Below are 17,747 nucleotides of genomic sequence, written 5' to 3'. Positions count from 1 at the left end.
CCAGAGTGGCTGGGATAACTCAGCCAGATGGGCGGGGTATAAATAATAAATTATTATAATATTATTATTATTATTGGGGAAAAGGTTGGTAGAAGCATGAATAAGTAAATAAATAAATTGCATCTCAAAATAGAAACTTTCCATTTCTTTCTCTTGAAGGCGCCCAATGAAATATATACGTAAAAAGGCACTGAAACGATCATTCAAATTTTTTAGATACCAGCTTTTAAAGGAAACATACCTGCTTCAGGACTTGTTCGACTGCAACTGCTCACAATGCTGTTTGGTATCACTTGATTGGAGGGTGCTTGGATTCGTGGCTGAGTTGGGTTCAGATGTAGTGAGTTTCCTAAAGTCATTCCAGGTTGACTGAGCACCCCACAATTTCCACTAGCTTGCATCTGATTTATTAAGCCTGCAAGATGGTTGCTTGGGCCAGGACTAGTACCATGGCCAAAGTTAGTGTTTGAATTCTGGCAGTGCATACTTTCTCCTCTTAAAGGTAAATCTTGTGCCAGTGAATTATGAATAGTGCCAGAGTTCATATTAGTGTCTGTAAAATGCAGCTGGTTAGCAGAGCAAGGCAAAACAGTATTTGAGCTCCCACAACCAGAAGTACTATTGCTGCTCATATGAGAACTTTGACAGCTCATGGATTGAAGTAACTGGGACATAGACGTAATGGGAAATGAACCTTGATTCTGTTTTCTTATCAAGTCAGGCCCAGATTTAGGAACTCCAGAACTATCCAACTGAGACTGCCTAAGCAAACTCAACACGGTAGTGTTTGGTGGTTTTCTTTTCCTCAAAGGGTCTTTCTGTTGAGACATAAGCTTATCTCGTAGTGCTGCTCGACCACTTTGCCCTTCACTTGATGGTAGAAGCATGTTAGCAGTAGGAGGAAACATGGTGTTTAAAGTGCTATGTCCATCATTGTTGCCACTACTGGCAACAGTTCCAGAATTGCTACTGCTGTTGCTATTGTTACCAGCAAGTTTATTTTGATTTGCTAGCTGTGCTTTGGCTGCTGCTGAGAGTAAACTACTAGCTGGAAAGGAGGCAGCATTGTGCTGGTTCAAGATCTGATTTAAAGGCATTCCCAGCAAGCCAGGCTGACTTTTCATGGGCCCACTTCCAGCAGATGCAGATGGAAAAGCTGCATTGTTTGGAGGATTCAATACATTACTCATTCCAGCAATCAATGGGTTAGGGATATCCTTATACTGATGGAGTCCATCAGTCTTTGTGGAAGGACTTGATGGCATGGATGGCCTAGGAGACCCTATTGTTGACCTTGGTGATCGAGGAGGAACTTTAATATTACTACAAGATGACTGTGGTCCTACTGGAGGCATCATGAAATTTCCATGATCAGATGATGTGGAAGATGAGCGTGATCTTTGGGGCGAAGCCTCAATCCTTCCAATTCCAGATCCCATCATATGAACCGGTGATGTTACTGGGGAGGGTGAGAGGGAGGTTGAAGCGGCATGCTGAACTCTTTGCACATGACTCCCATGGTTTGTGTGACCAGGCTTTACAGTTGGCAAAGGGAGATTACTTGGCAGAGGGACAACGGCTGGAGGCATGCTTACATTCATCACAGGTACCTGAGAGTGAACATTTGAGTGATAAGTACTTGGATTAATGATAACAGGATTCTGATTCACCGGTTTGCTAGGAATGGGGTCAAGAATGCCAAGCGGATCCTTCTCCGAAGTTAATGGCTTTTTCTGAAGAGCACAGGAAGGTGGTGGTGGTGGAGGAGGAGGAGGTGGAGGGCCTTGAGGTGGTTTGTGGTGAAACATTGCTCGTGGCATTTCCATACTAGCTGAAAAATTACACATGGGTTTTTTCATTACTGGACTTTTTGTGGTCAGGGTTGGGGAAAGAGGTATATTAGTCCTTCCAGCCATTGCACAAGATGACTGCACAGGAGAACCATGTAGCATTACTGAAGGTGGGGACAGAGGAGTTCTGTTCATGTGAACAGGACTAGAGTTGGGTGCTCCATGAAAACTGGAATTATTCCTTGTGAAAATATCTGGACTTCCAAGAGGGTCTGTCCTTGGAGAGATGGAACCATCTCCATATATTTGTGATCCTGATGAAGCTGGACTAGGCATTCCTCCATGGCCGCCACGATATGGAGATTTCTGTCCGTGTTCATTACTGCCCAATCTCTGCCTGGGATAGACAGAATGAAGTTCTTGCTGTTGGTTTGCAGTCATCTCTTGCACATATAGCCTTCCCATGGCATTTGAGGACCCCATCATCAATTTGAAAGGAGTTTTACATTCTAGCATCACAGAATTGGTAATTCCTTCATGTGATTTATTCCTCATTGATCTTGGAGTTGCTGCTCGTGAAGGTACTATTGGAGTTGCACCTAAATAAAAAACATGAGAGGAGAGTTACTATTGTAGAATGACATAAAATATAACAAAAGAGAATAATTCCCCCCCTCTGGACAGAACTGCATCCAAGTACATTAAACACAAAATTCTGTAATTTGCCATGGTCTTACACCAGGGATTCTGGTAGGAAACCTATTCCATTTATTCCTATGCCAGTCTTCACTAACCTAGTGCTTTCCAGATGTTTTGGACTACAACTCTCATTAGTCCCAGCCAGCACTGTTTCTGTTCAATAATAATTTAGAGCAACGTACTTTTATCAAAATGTGACCTACCATGCCTTATCCAGGCCAGCAGCTGCATAACCATAAACTCCTGATGCAACTATCAGTTTCCTGAGTTGCCTTGGGGCTGCTTAAGACCTATCTGCCCCAAGAGAAGGCAAAAATGCCCAGGGCAGGGACTTCATTTCATCAGCTCCTAATCTGACCCAAGAATATTTTGCAGCATTTCCTTTTTCTAATATTTATGAACTACCATGGGTGCCTTGACAGAAAGGCAGCATATAAATATAATAAAATAAATAAATGAAATAAAAAACTTTCAAAACAGCCAGCTATTAAAAAGGAAAATTAGGATATCCCCTGCTGCAATAGGATATTGATCTTCAGTACCTGGTTGTACTTCCCCAGCTTTGTTCTAGGCCAAATGTGGATGACTGAAGGAGGAAAGCTTTGTGGCACTAAGCTATAGGAATGTTTGGAAGGACATGAACTTATTCCCTCTATTGACACTGAACACGGAAGGCCCAAAATGGGTAATTGCATAGGAGTGGGTACCAGTGGAGTGCAGCTGGCTAAGGATGCTGTATTTTGATGCCAGGTCTGGTGTGTGCCTAGAATGTCAGCATTTCCCCAAGATATGGAAGTTCCACACTGATTTACCTATCTATGAAAACACAAACATATTAAGCTCTTTTGCATTGGGGTAGAATCACAGAGTTGTAGAGTTAGAAGGGATCCTGAGGGTCATCTAGTCCAACTCTTTGCAATTCAGGAATCTCAACATACATGACAGGTGACCATCCAACCTCTGCTTAAAAACCCAGTCCTGTCCACTTCCAACAGTTTGACTTCATCCCCAAAGGTGCACGCCTCCATTGTCTTCCGAGACAGATGGATGCCAACTGTCTACTCTTGGCTAGCAGTCTCTTCTCAGTCTCCAGGAAATCTATGTTCCAGAACAGTAGCTACCTGAGATCCTTTTAATTTTAAATACCAGAGATGGAGCATGTGATCTTCTGCACGCATAGCACATACTCCATCAGTGACCCATGGCTCCACTAAGATATATGATCCAGGACCTAGGAGGGGGTGATTTAGGATTAGTGGAGTAAAGTGGAATGACTCTGCAAGGTGTAAAAAGGATGTATGGTCCTCTAAAATCACCTCATAAGATTTAACATACCGTATTTTTCGCCCCATCGGGCGCACCGGCCTATAAGACGCACCTAGTTTTTTTTTGGGGGGGGGAATAAAGAAAAAAAATTTTATTTCCCCCCCAAGGCGCGAGGCTGGGGCAGGGGAAGCCTGAGCTTCCCCCGACCCCAGCCCCCAGAACAGGCTGCTCTCCGCAAGCCGTGGGAGCCCTCCCGCGGCTTGCGCAGAGCTACCCGAAGCCCCTGCGCGATGAGCAGTCGGTTCGGGTAGCTTCGGGATAAGAGGCAGCGCTGCGCAAGCCGGGGGAGGGCTCCCACGGCTTGTGCAGAGCTACCCGAAGCCCCGGCGCGACTGCTCAGTGCGCCGGGGCTTCAGGGTGCAGGCAGCGCTGCGCAAGCCGTGGGAGCCCGGGGGGAACACCCGCGGGCTCCTACGGCTTGTGGATAGCTTCCTGAAGCCTGGAGAGTGAGAGGGGTCGGTGCGCACCCTGCATTCGCGCCATAGGACGTACACACATTTCCCCTTCATTTTTGGAGGGGGAAAAGTGCATCCTATAGGGCGGAAAATATGGTATCTATTTTTTTAATAAACAACTTTTGAAGATTAATTCTCCCTATTACATTACTTACTTCTGAACATTAACATTGAATTTCTTCCTCCCACTTGTGAAAAGCCAAACTTACTTGTTCCACCACCAGGGCTAGTTAGAACCAACGAAGGATGAGGTGCTTCCATACTCTTATGAAGTGTAGCCACTGCAATAATTTTCCTTTTATGGATGCATAGCTTAGTGACATCTTCATCTGCTTTAACATCTTCAGCTGTTCTTTGTGTCACAGCAACTCCAGGATCAAAATTAAATACCTTAAAAACAATGCCAGAAACACTATATTATGATTTTTTGGGTTAAGAGACTAACACCCCCCCCCCAAAGTAAGCACCTCTCATTTTCTTCAAAATCTGATTATATAATGGGCATGTTAGAGGAATCAAAATTCACAACATACAGTGGAGGCACACTTATTCTGAGCTGCCCTTGTAGTGGATGACGACTGGAGAACCAACAGTTCTGCTCAAAGTTCTGCTGGTACAAATTGTGGTACCTTGCTTTTAAAAAATCCCACTATCCCACCCTACTGAGATGTGAATTTGGATTACTCCAAGTAGATACATCTCACAACACCATACTTCTAGTTGTGTGGTATCATTGGTTATAGTATACAATCATACGAACTCCAAAATTATATAAGGGTGTGTGTGTGTGTCCTGCCCTCTTCCCTGATGCTCCTTTCATAATAAGGGGCTACCAACATCCTGAAAAGCTGTCCTTTGCTTTTATTCCCTTTGCTACTTTTCTCTTGGTTAGCTCCTCTGTTGACACTAGCTGCCAAGCTTTCAGTATAGCACCCTCCGAAGTATCCAATATCCTGCTATCACTAGTTGTGCGACTGGCAATACTTGTCCAATAAGGTGTTTATACAGGGGTGAAGGTGTCTTCTTTCATTGGGGAGCAGCACTTGTGTGGGCAAAGTAGAGTGGAGTTAGACACCATTTTTGTAGCATTTTCAATGCCATTTCCTTTATTCAGGATGCTATTCAGGATGATATAGATTTAATAATAATAATAATAATAATAATAATAATAATAATAATAATAATTTATTATTTGTACCCCGCCCATCTGGCTGGGTTTCCCCAGCCACTCTGGGCGGCTTCCATAAAAACCAAAAATACACTAAAATATCACAGATTAAAAACTTCCCTGAACAGGGCTGCCTTAAGATGTCTTCTGAATGTCAGGTAGTTATTTATCGCTTTGACATCTGATGGGAGGGCATTCCACAGGGCAGGCGCCACTACCGAGAAGGCCCTCTGCCTGGTTCCCTGTAACTTTGCTTCTCGCAATGAGGGAACCGCCAGAAGGCCCTCGGCGCTGGACCTCAGCGTCCGGGCAGAACGATGGGGGTGGAGACGCTCCTTCAGGTATACTGGGCCGAGGCTATTTAGGACTTTAAAGGTCAACACCAGCACTTTGAATTGTGCTCGGAAACGTACTGGGAGCCAATGTAGGTCTTTCAAGACCGGTGTTATGTGGTCTCGGCGGCCGCCCCCAGTCACCAGTCTAGCCCCACGTAGAGCGCATTTAAAGGGAAACTTGTTCCACGTGGCTGTCAAGCCTGCTTTGTCGGATATTTGACAGTCACAGATTCCTGCATGAGATTCAGCCCCTCAGCTGTGCTAGTATTCGATACAATTTGGGAGACCAGACCATGTTCTATTCATTCAAGTTTAAGAGTCATTCAAAAGAAGGCAACCGGATTACTGCAATGCGCTCTATGTGGGGCTTAACTCATGCTTGATCCTGAAGCTGCTGTCAGTGTAGAATGCTGCAGTGTAGAATTGCTGACAGGAGTAAGGAGAATATAACACCTGTGCTCAGAGATCTGCACTGGTTGCTTCCAGACCAAGTTCAATATCTTACTGTTAGCATATAAAAAGCCCTTAACAACTTGGGACCAGTTTACCTATGAGATTACTGTACACGCCCCCCACATGCACTTCTGACCGCTTCAATTGGCACTGTTACAGGTGCCACATAAAACCCATTCCACATTTGTAAGAACTCAACCATTTAGTGGCAGCACCTGCTCTTTGGAACTCCTTGCCCATTGAGATCAAGCAGGCGCCTTTCACTGTATTATTTTGATAAAAACATGTTTTTTTAGGCAAGCCTACCCAGATGCTTAGAAAGTTGATGTAATTTTAATCTGCTTTAGTATCTTAACTTTTGTATGTTTTAAAGTATGGTTGTGATTCTTCCTTGATATTGTTTTATCTTTTTGTACATATCTTTATCCTATTTTGTGAATAAATAAGTTCCCTTAGGGCACCTTGCTTATTCTGCCTCGCTATATATTCTTCTACCTTGGGTCATTGCACACTCTTCCTTATCTACTACTGTATATCTGGCAAACTGAATTTCTAAGAGAGTTCACACAAACTGCTACTAGGGAGGAAACACAGGAAAGAGCACCACTGCAGGAAAAAGAAAGCAATGGACAAATTGTGTTTTTCAAGGCCACTACAATTTTGCTGCCCACTACTCTACTGTATAGTATTGATTTGATATATAGCAGATTGTTTTTAAATGCAACTGGTTATTTATTAATGGTTTGATTATTTCTGAATTTGTCATTATGTTAATTATATGCTGCAAAGCAGTCTGTGATCTGATTGATGAAGATCACAGAATGATGAAGATAAACAAACAAACAAACAAACAAACAACAGAATCTTTGTGAACTGTAGACCACTGGCAGTAATAAGAACACAAATGTTGCAATGTGGAGTTATTATGGACTGGTTGGGATGCAGAGGAATGATGGGAGGAGTCAGCTGGGGAACCAGAGCCCAGAGCGTGATGGTGGGACAATGATGAGTGGTCAGAAGGAGGAGATTGGGAAGAGGAGGTGCCAGAAGTGGAGGCAGTAACAGGGCTTAGTGAGCTAGGAGAGTCTGTGGCAGAGAGAAGTCCAGAATTAGATGCAGAAGCTGAAGCTGAAGCAGGGGGAAAGCAGGGGAGGAGGGAAGCAAAGAGGCAGAGGTAAGTCAGGCTGGAGAAGAGTCATGGGTGTCTCCCCTTCCTGCTGCGACAAGCTCCCCTCACCCAACGTCTCCCTGAACCAGAAGAGGAATGAAAAGTACAGAGGAGACATTGGCTGTACACAGACACAGTCTCCGATTGCTTAGAAAAAAACCCCCTGAAGAGGCAGGGACTTAAGATGGCTGGGGGAGGGGGGAGGGACTTTCAGTTTCAGCAACTGATCCATGGGGCAAGACCTACTTTTATATTGTGAACAGCCCTGAGATCTATGGATGAAGAGTTTTATACAAATAAATTTACTCACTTAGCCTACTAAATAAATAAATAAATACACTGAGCATTCACCTTTAAACAACCGTTTAGATTAATTATGTGAACCACGCCAATAAGTAATGCATCTTGTTTTCAAAACGGTTTTGTTTCTAATTAATTACTTTTAAAATTTTACAACAATATATTTAGTTCAACACATATTCATTTTTCATTCGGTATGTTCACCGTTATCCGATTTTACCTTGGGAAGGATGAGGGGACATTCTAAACCACACTTGCATGTTCCATCAGTCAGCAGATACGTTTTAACCTGTTCCAAACAGGACAATAAAGACCCACTAGGACTGAAAGAATAAGAAAAATGTAAAATATGCACATTAATGAATATTGGTAGAAAATACTTCACATACAATTGATGTATCAGTTTGGAATGCACACAGCGTGCATACACAAACACAGAGTACAGCTTCACTATTCTGCAAAAGTTTCCACAGAAAAGTTAATGTAATTTCTGTTCAGAACAATACATCAAACTTACTTTTCTCTAACCTACATTTTAACAAGAACTCAAGGCTAGGCATTTCAAAGTTGCTCCATTGTTCTCTTGGATGTTGCAGGGTACCAGCTTGTCTATTAATGTATAATGCACAGGATAACATATAATGCACAGAAGGATTGAGGAACTAGTACACACAGAGGATTAGCTTCACATTTCGTACTGTTTAAAAGAGCCTACAATCTCCAGAAGTTCCTATTTCAAGTAATAAAAGGTTTTCCTCCAAATAAATAAAGAAGAAAAGAAGAAGTGTAAGCTTAGACAGGCTTTTTAAAGACAAGTTTATTCCAAATTGATAGCAGGACCCAAGTCCTACTATGCAACAGACATTTCATAGATATAGGTCTACCTAAAAAAACAGTCACAAACCCAGCCGGGGAAACTGATGTTTATCTGAAATGAATGGAAATGGTCTTAGAAGACAGTTCTTTAGGGATATTGGAATATGATGAGTGTTTAACTTTGAAGTGTTTCTGGGCAATGAGGTTGCTCCTCTGAGTAAATGTGTTGGTTAGATTGTATATAGCTGATGGTAAATTCAAGCTCTTACACAAGGAGCCACTACTGGAGAAAGTAAACCTTGGATAAACACAAATTAGGTAGAAACAGATAGATAGATAGATAGATAGATAGATAGATAGATAGATAGATAGACAGACAGACAGACAGATAGATGATAGATAGATAGATAAATGGGGGAGGGGAGAGAATTATATTTTAGTCTATTCCATCTTTTCAAGCATTAGCCGTTTTGTTGGGCCTGTGTATGGAGAAATTCCAAGGAAGAATTTGCTTAACTGGGAATGGAATGGACTTTCACATTCTGCAATATCCTTCTGAGCTACAATTTTTTTAGGCCTGTCTTAGCATCTAATCTTATGTTCCCCAGGAGCGTAGATGAGAGGCCACAGGATGCAGTGGAAGTGCTTCTCGGCCAGTGGGGGAAGGGGTAGCAGCTCTGACATAATTTTTTTCCACCTGCATAGGGAAAGTAGAAACTCCCCTATGAGGAATGATTACAGCGTGTATGTGTTTTAAGTTTAGAGAAAAGACAAGTAAGAGGAGATGTGCTGGAGATGTAAAAAAAATTGGTGTGGAGAAAGTGAATAGAGAAAAGTTTTTCTTCCTCTTGCGTAGCACAAGAACTTGGGGACATCCAATGAAGTGGGATGTTGGAAGATCCAGGCTTTGATGTCTGGTGAGGTAATGCATTTCAGGGCTGGAGAAAGAGAACCTTGGCTATCAAGTCACCTTTCACGGAATTACTTAAACAGAATAACTTCCTATTCCAACATGCATGTGAATGCTTACCTAATATACAGAACTCCATTTTGATCTACCCGCCGTTGCCAACCAACTGGGACTTGTACTGCAGGCAGCCCTCCATCTTTGTCCCCACCGTCACACTCCTTGCCTCCATTCATTTTTTTTGATACTGCTTATGCCTCCTCGGAGATATCAACAATAAGATGATATCCTTAGTCTATATGTCATCATGGCCTTCAGAAGGCGGCTGCACAGCACAGCGATTCCCAGTTTGTACAAAATGCATTGGGAAGCTCTGGCTCAGTCGATAAAATCTGCCATTTTTGTTGTTGACAAGTCAGTTGCCCATTCTGATCAATATTAAGTATGAAATGTTTTATTCCTTATGTAGCCATAAGGATATCCTAAATGGGTAAAAATGAATGTTTCCAACTTGGGAAAATCATAATCCATTAATGCTCTGTTACTGGCCAAGAAGAGATTAAAAACATTTACTTCTAGTTCAATAGCATGACTCCAAGCTTGATGACTGCCAAAGGTAATTTGTATTTTGAGAGAGTAAGTCCCATTTTTGAAGATTTGTCACGGCCAAGAACTCCAGGTATTAAATCCTTTTTATATGCCACATTCTTTTTGTTTCCTTGTCTTCTTCCATTCATTGTCCAAGGAACTCCTGGACGCTTCTTGGGATTCTCTCATGATGATACAGCTCCAATATGAATATCTGATGGGGGACAAAACACAAGCAACTAAGTAATATTACCATTAAAATGAAAGTAATGTCTGTTATCTATTTGCTCTGATTGGTGCACTGCAGAAGACAACAGTGCAACTCTTAAATAAATTTTAGTAAAAACTTTTAAGGAAACACAAAAGGTGGAACAGGGTCCAAAGCTCTGCACAACCTAGATAACTTAGTATTTGTGTTTCCTCCGACACCTAGCACCTCCTCATGAACCAGAGTTGAGTTTCAAAAACAGTTTGTGGTATCACATAATTCTAGTGTTTACAGGTAAGAAGTCAAACATGTATTCAAGCATGCCTAAAGAAGCTGTTTGAATCTTGGCTGTACTGAGAGATAGAGAGAGATTAAAACTGAAACATGTGAGAATGCTTAAGAATTCAAGAGAAAAGACAGGAATAAAGATTATATTAGGCAGCTTGGATGAATATTGGCCTCTTCTTTTACACTTTCAAAGGGAATTCCTACATTTATTCATTGCTTTGCATGAAAGTATTTATGCAACTGCAACTTGGTACGTTAACACATTGTAATCCTAATCTAATTAATTCTGCAACAATTTATTCCATTACAATCTCAAAATAGAAACACTAGTCTACAGAAACTTTGAGCATTCATTGAATTTCTGATTACGTACGTGAAAAACATTACACTTTTCCCTGCGCTGAAGCAACCAACAGGGCTTACAGGACAGATAGCACAACTTGCGCACAGGCCTAAGTCTTTGCCAGAAATCAGATACTACCCCATATTACATATGCATAGATCGATGATTTTTACTCATTAGTCAGCAAATAAGCAACTAGTTTTTAATATATATTAAAACAAACACATGCACTGGATCATTTCAAGAGATATAGTTTCTGCAACAGATGCAGGTAAAACATATTAACCACAGCTTGCTGCATGTAATTGCTGTGTGCATATTTCAGGTTACGAGTGCTGGTTATATTTACCCTTTAAACCTTGCTTTTTACCTCTCCCTACACAGGACTGGTACAGTGGTGCCTCGCAAGACGAAATTAATCCGTTCCGTGAGGCTCTTTGTATAGCGGTTTTTTTGTCTTGCGAAGCAAGCCCATTGACACCTTAGCGGATTAGCGCTATTAGCGGTTTAGCAGCTTTTAGCGATCAGCTGTTAAGCGGCTTAGCGGCTTAGGAAAAGGGGAAAAAAAGGGGGGGGAACCCGCAGGAACTCGCAAGACATTTCGTCTTGCGAAGCAAGCCCATAGGGAAATTCGTTTTGCGAAGCGCCTCCAAAACGGAAAACCCTTTCGTCTAGCGGGTTTTCCGTCTTGCGAGGCGTTCGTCTTGCGGGACACCACTGTACACTGAAGTACTAAAGAAGAAGGTGAAAAGTCCTGCAGTGCTGGAGGGAATGTGAGGAGGTGTCATGGTCCCGAACCAGGAATCCTCAGTTGCAGGAGACTCCCACAAAAGCAGCCTTTTAGGCTCTAGGGCCAGCAGTTCCACATACTCCCCGAACCCCAAGGAGAAACTTCTGCCATGAGGCTGAATGGACTGCAGACTCATTGGAGGATCAGGAAAGCCCCAACAAGCTCTCTTCAAAGTAGTGTGAAATCCCACTGCTTATATTAGAGGGGAAAAAAGTCACCAGCTGCAGAAAAAGGGAGTAATTCTTTAACTGGCCACATACAGGAATCAGAGGAAGGGTTTCCACCATGACTACCTAGTGCAGTTGCTCCAAGATGCACTGAGACAACTTGTATTTTGGGCCTCAGCTGTAGGACCGCTGAGCACAGTCCAGCATCAGCCCCTTGGTGTTTGTACAAAGGCCTGGCTGCTCCTTGCCTTACCTTCCTATCTTTTCCACAACTCTGGGCCTACCGATTTCCATCTTGCTTGGGCCATCACCATCCCTTGGGGTGGACATCACCATGGATCAGGATATAAGGACTTTGTAGCCAGGCAACTACCACTTCAATGTCAGCAACCAGGGGAATGAGAAGGGCTGAAAAGAGTCACAGGGACCTAATGAGAAGTGGGGAATTAAGGCTGGATAGGTCATCACAAAGGAATGTAAGCAGTTGAGATTCATTTATTATTATATGTAAGCTGTCTAGAAGACCTCTCTGGGTTGGAAGGTAGGGCAGAAACTGAAATACAGTGGTGCCCCGCAGGACGAATGCCTCGCAAGATGAAAAACCCGCTAGACGAAAGGGTTTTCCGTTTTGGAGGCGCTTCGCAAAACGAATTTCCCTATGGGCTTGCTTTGCAAGATGAAATGTCTTGCGAGTTTTTCCGACTTTTTTTCCCTCCCCCCCTTTTTCTAAGCCGCTAAGCCGCTTATCTGCTTATCTGCTAAGCTGATAAGCCGCTAAAAGCCGCTAATAGCGCTAATCCGCTAAGCCGTCAATGGGCTTGCTTCGCAAGACGAAAAAACCGCTAGACAAAGAGAATCGCGGAACGGATTCTTTTCGTCTTGCGAGGCACCACTGTAAAACAAAAGGACATGTTTAAGCATAAGTAGTATGTCCTTCAACTATCTTCTAGAACACACTCAAGATGTGTGCACAAGATGTTTTTTATTTATTTTACAGGCCAATGTCTGCTATGTGTGCTACACTTCACTTGGAAACCAGCCCAGAGTGCTGCCTTATATCTCAAGAGGTGGCTTCCATCCTGTCAAGGTGGTTGAGAAAAGGGAGAACGCTACACACAGAGACACACAGCATAGATGCACAAACTACTACTACAGATTAGTCTCTGAATTGACAACAAGGCACCAGGCACCAAACATCTCCCATTGTTTCAGGCCCAATTCACCAAGCCTAAGACAAAACAGGTGATGCTGCAGCACCTTCAACTGTATAGCCACAAACTCTTTCCCCCACATCCCAGGACCAGAGAAGGCTCCTGGACTTGATACTGCCTTTTTTACTATCAAGTTTTACCGACTGGATGAATGGTGTGAGCCTGTTTTCTGAAGCACTGTTTTGGGCTTGAGACTTCTCTGTGGGAAAGGGGCTATAGCTTAATGATAGAGCTCATGCTTTGGATACAAAACATTCCAGGAAGAGCTGGGAAAAACTTCTGCCTGAAAATCTGGAGCGCTGCTTCCAGTCAATGTAGCCAGATAAACAGAGTCAGAGCACTGGTCCAAGGTAGCTCTTTATGTTCCCATCTTGGCTGTGAGTCCTGGCAGACCTGCTTCCTGCCCTGCAGGGCTTTCCCCACCTGGCCTGGTGGGGCCCTGACACTACAGCCACAAAAGCTGAAGCTGCTGCATGGACTCTTGGGGTGGGGAGCTGTTGTTAAAACTTTGTTTATGGAAGACAAACTTGCTCGGCTACAAGTGATCACCAAAGAAAGAAGAAGAAGTTGGCAGGGGGGTTATTGCTGATGTTGATGTTGGTTCTATTGTATCTATTTCAGATCTTGTGATTTACGTGGAAAATATTCAGTTTGGCTGTCCATTTTTAAACGTTTTGTTTTTTGTTTTATGACTACTTTTTATGTTGTAGTTATGTATTTTTTCATGTTGTAAGCTGCCTTGAGCATCGTTTGACATGTGGAAAGGCAGCATACAAATAAAATGATGTGCGTACATATGTTGTCAGTGATGCTGGACAGCAACTCTAAAAGCCAAAGTATATACTACACAACAGGAATTGGAAGAAAGGTGTCAACGGAATTGTATGTGCCAGGATGTGTGCGAGGCTACATATGGCTGAAAGAGGCAATGCAAAAGACCTGTGCAAGTATTTCTAGGGTCTGTTTACTGGAAGCATCTTTTCCAGATTAGTACTTTTTTAAAAAAGCCCAATTTATTTTAAATGCCAATGTTTAGGTAAAATTTCAATAAAATAAATTTCAAGAGTTTCCGCCACATGTAGGTACTCCCTCCATATACCTAACTGCTTCTTGTGACAGGCGTTTCACAAGTATTTAATAGTATTGACTAGAAATAAAGTTCAACCATCTTCTTATTATCTGTGACTTGTCAAATATGATAAACAGCAGAAGTAATTTGCATAATTGTCTATGGAGATTTTACAATATTTTTTTTAGCTAGCACTGTTAGTAGGCACAAAGTGCTTGCTTCAGCTAAGAATGTCACTTTCAGACCAAGTCTACTTTCTGTCAAGCCTTTTAACCTTGAAAAGTGTTTGAAGTTGGACTGCAGACAGTAGTGTCAGGGTTTTAGCAATGTAAAAATAGGAGCATGTGTGTGCTTTTAAGCTTAAGCCACTTAGCATTAAAATTTCAATTTCTTTTCCTCCCTCCTCCAGGAATAAATGCTGCACAGAACATACGAAGGCCCAGAAGACAAACATCTTGAATAGTGCTAGCAACCATAAACGTAGTAAAAGAAAGTATTCATTACTGCTCACGGAACATTTCAAAATGATAGCTTTCTATTCATGTATGACAATAATACACTTACATACAATTGGGGGGGGGGGTCCATTTAAACAAGTGTTGAAGACAGCCAGCTTATTACTTAAATGCAACATAATTGGGCAGTATGAATTTGGCAATCTATACACACAGAAATTATGAAAGCCTTTATATAGGATCTTTCCCCCCCTTACCTATACAGTGGTACCTTGCAAGTTGAACGGAATCCGTTCCAGAAGTCCATTTGACTTCCAAAAGGTTTGGAAATGAAGGCACAACTTCCGATTGGTGGCAGGAAGCTCCTGCAGCCAATCAGAAGTCGCGGAAACCATGTCGGGTGTTGCAAAGAACATTTGCAAACTGGAACACTCACTTCCAGGTTTGTGGCGTTCAGGAGCCAAAACGTTTGAGTCGCAAGGCGTTCGGGATCCAGGGTATGACTGTACTATTATCAGTGTACATAGGACTGAAATGATCAGGTACCTGGGTCTTACCCTCTTCTGTTAGTTGGATCACTGACACCAGGTAGGTGTGGCTATTATTTACAGTATTTCCCACTAATCATTTGAGAAAGGTAGCCTAGAAAATGTAACTAATTACTGGTGCTCCCCTCTGACAACAACCAATAAGTTACTAGTTGCTTCTGACCCAGTATTCCTGAAATTGTATTTTATTAAACTAAACAGGTAATGAGGGACTTAAAGTGAGGTAATCGTGGTATTAGGCAAATGTAAGAGACGATCTTTTTTAGAACTTTGATTTGTTTGATTAGAGTCAGAGGATTTCTTGCTTTCCAGAAAAAAGCAGCTTGTTCTGGAGATTCAAATAATATTAAATGGCAGCAATATGCTGGATATATGGTTTCTGTCATCACTGTTTGGGAAAGATTTATAGAATTAAACTATATTCCATAAAGACTCACTTGGAAAAGAAAATATTCTACATTTGACCGGGGGTTAGCAAAAAAGCCCTATTTGTTTGTTTGTTTGTGTGTGCGTGTTTGCAAGCAAACACACTTGAATGCATACAAACATAGTGAGACAGAATGCCTACTGCAAAACAGTGAAAATAAGAAGCAGGAAATTACACAATCAGCATCTAAAAAGAAAGAACCCCTTAATGTATGTAATAAATATAGACTGAACTGTCACAGGGTTAAATGCTTCTCCTGCTTATTTTAGTTAGTTAAATTGACTCAGCAGAAAAGCAGAGACTGAAGAAATGAAACTGTAGTACAGATAACTATTCAGGTCATGTTTTGATTATGAATATACATGGAATTCATCTGCAATTTTAAAAGGAACAACACAGAAACCAAACTAATAATTCAAATGCATGGGTTAAGCATACAAAATTTACTTGGAAGACGTGCACAGCTTTTTTGTGGCATAGTTTTTAAGAGAACATATTTATAGTAAATTCAGTTGCCAACAGTGAGTATAATCACATGTAAATTAGTTGTGACTAAGTCTGTAACTGTAAATACATGTATTAAATAGCAAAGTCCAAGTAAGCATAGGATCAGGATACATATCGCACTGAAGTAAGTGGAAGGCAAAGCAGTTCTTAAATTTCTAGAAAAAGAAATCCAAGGATTCAAATCTGTTAGGAATTATCAGCCTCTTATCTGGAAACTTCGTGATTCTGATGAATTGTGATTCAGGGTGAAGAAAATTCGCTCTGCACAGGCTCAGATATACATTTTTCACATGTTCCAGGGTTGAACATAGAATCGAATAGAGCTCTAATCCAATATTAAACCCTGAAAGCAAGAATTTGTCTGTGGTGTTTCATCTCATTGGCTTCAAAAAGGACTTAGGTGTAATTAACTTTAGTCACATTATTTTAATACAAATATTTTATTGTGTTTATATACTAATATCAGTTCTAGTCTTATACTCAGGATGATGTAGCCAAAACTGAAACTCACCCACAAGAGAGGTACAAGCAGATTCACAGTAACCTTGAAGTTCAAAGCTTTGAGGTATGCACAACTACAAAAAAAACTACCAAAAAACACCAAAGAGGACGACCCCCCCTCCCCTAAAAACCAGGCCCATAATAATTCAATAGCACTGAATATTGAGAGACTGAAGGAGTGGGTGTAAGGAAAAACCTGATAAATGAGTGGAAGTAGTGGTTGGAATAGTCACACGAAGTGTAGAAAGGAACATTGACTAGATAGGCCACTTCCTGGTTCAAACTGAGAAGTGATTTTTAGCTATACCCAAGTTACAGTACTGAGAGCAGCTCATATAAACCAACAGAGTAATCCAAGATGCTAATGTAAGTAAAGGACCCCGGACGGTTAAGTCCAGTCAAAGGCAACTATGGGGTGCTGCGCTCATCTTGCTTCAGGCCAAGGGGACCGGTGTTTGCCACAGACAGCTTTATTGGTCATGTGGCCAGCATGACTAAACCGCATCTGGCGCAACGGGACACTGTGATGGAAACCAGAGTGCACAGAAACGTCATTTACCTTCCCACCACAATGGTAGCTATTTATCTACTTGCACTGGTGTGCTTCCAAACTGCTAGTTTGGCAGAAGCTGGGACAAAGCAACAGGAGTTCACCCCGTCACACAGATTTGGTAGATGGGACTGAGCACCAGGGGTCTGCTCATGCTCGCCAGGCACTGAATAAGTAGTGGCAAAGAGAAGAGTTATTGCTCTTTCTAACTCATTACAGGCATACCTCGAGTTGAATGTGCTTTGGGTTGAACGTGTTCGAGTTGTGCTCTGCGGCAACCCGGAAGTAACAGAGTGCGTTACTTCTGGGCTTCGCCGCTCACGCATGTGCTCAAAATGACGTAACGTGCACACGCGGAAGCGGCGAAATGCGACCCGCGCACGCGCCAACGCGTCTTGCATCCCGAGGTACCACTGTAGTGTAAAATACTTCAAAGTCACAACCCTAACAAATATTCCAAAGCAATTGTAATTCACTGTCCCCATATGCAGGTTGGGAGGGGTTGTGACTGAAAAGAGTGAATTATGACAACTCTGCATTGTAGCACACACTAAATATTTCAGGTCAGATTCTTGGTGTTTTACAACAAAGCTGCTGGGTTGTCCAGAGTTATTATATCCCTTTTGCTGAATTTCAGGTTGTGCCGAAGCTGAGAGAGTAGTGTACAACAAGCCTACA

The 17,747-nt window shown here is 42.1% G+C and overlaps 1 protein-coding gene across 4 annotated transcripts in view; it reads right to left on the bottom strand.

Moving 5' to 3' along the window:
- MBD5 (methyl-CpG binding domain protein 5) overlaps positions 1-17,747 on the bottom strand; it is a 105,687-nt gene that overhangs the window by 30,455 nt on the left and 57,485 nt on the right. For 2 of the 4 annotated variants that reach the window (XM_079992969.1, XM_079992972.1), the window contains exons 3-6: positions 9,541-10,219; positions 7,915-8,017; positions 4,480-4,660; positions 242-2,389 (exon numbers count right to left, since the gene is read on the bottom strand). In XM_079992969.1, coding sequence (XP_079849095.1) covers positions 242-2,389; positions 4,480-4,660; positions 7,915-8,017; positions 9,541-9,653 — 2,545 coding nt within the window. In that variant the 5' untranslated portion in view covers positions 9,654-10,219. Of the gene's footprint in view, positions 1-241; positions 2,390-4,479; positions 4,661-7,914; positions 8,018-9,540; positions 10,220-12,054; positions 12,230-17,747 lie in introns of all 4 variants that reach the window. The other 2 variants (XM_079992971.1, XM_079992970.1) reach the window with 2 other exon arrangements.

This window comes from Podarcis cretensis (assembly GCF_951804945.1).
Source record: "Podarcis cretensis genome assembly, chromosome: 1".
In the NCBI taxonomy this organism is placed as follows: domain Eukaryota; kingdom Metazoa; phylum Chordata; class Lepidosauria; order Squamata; family Lacertidae; genus Podarcis; species Podarcis cretensis.
This window is presented reverse-complemented; position numbering and strand designations above follow the sequence as displayed.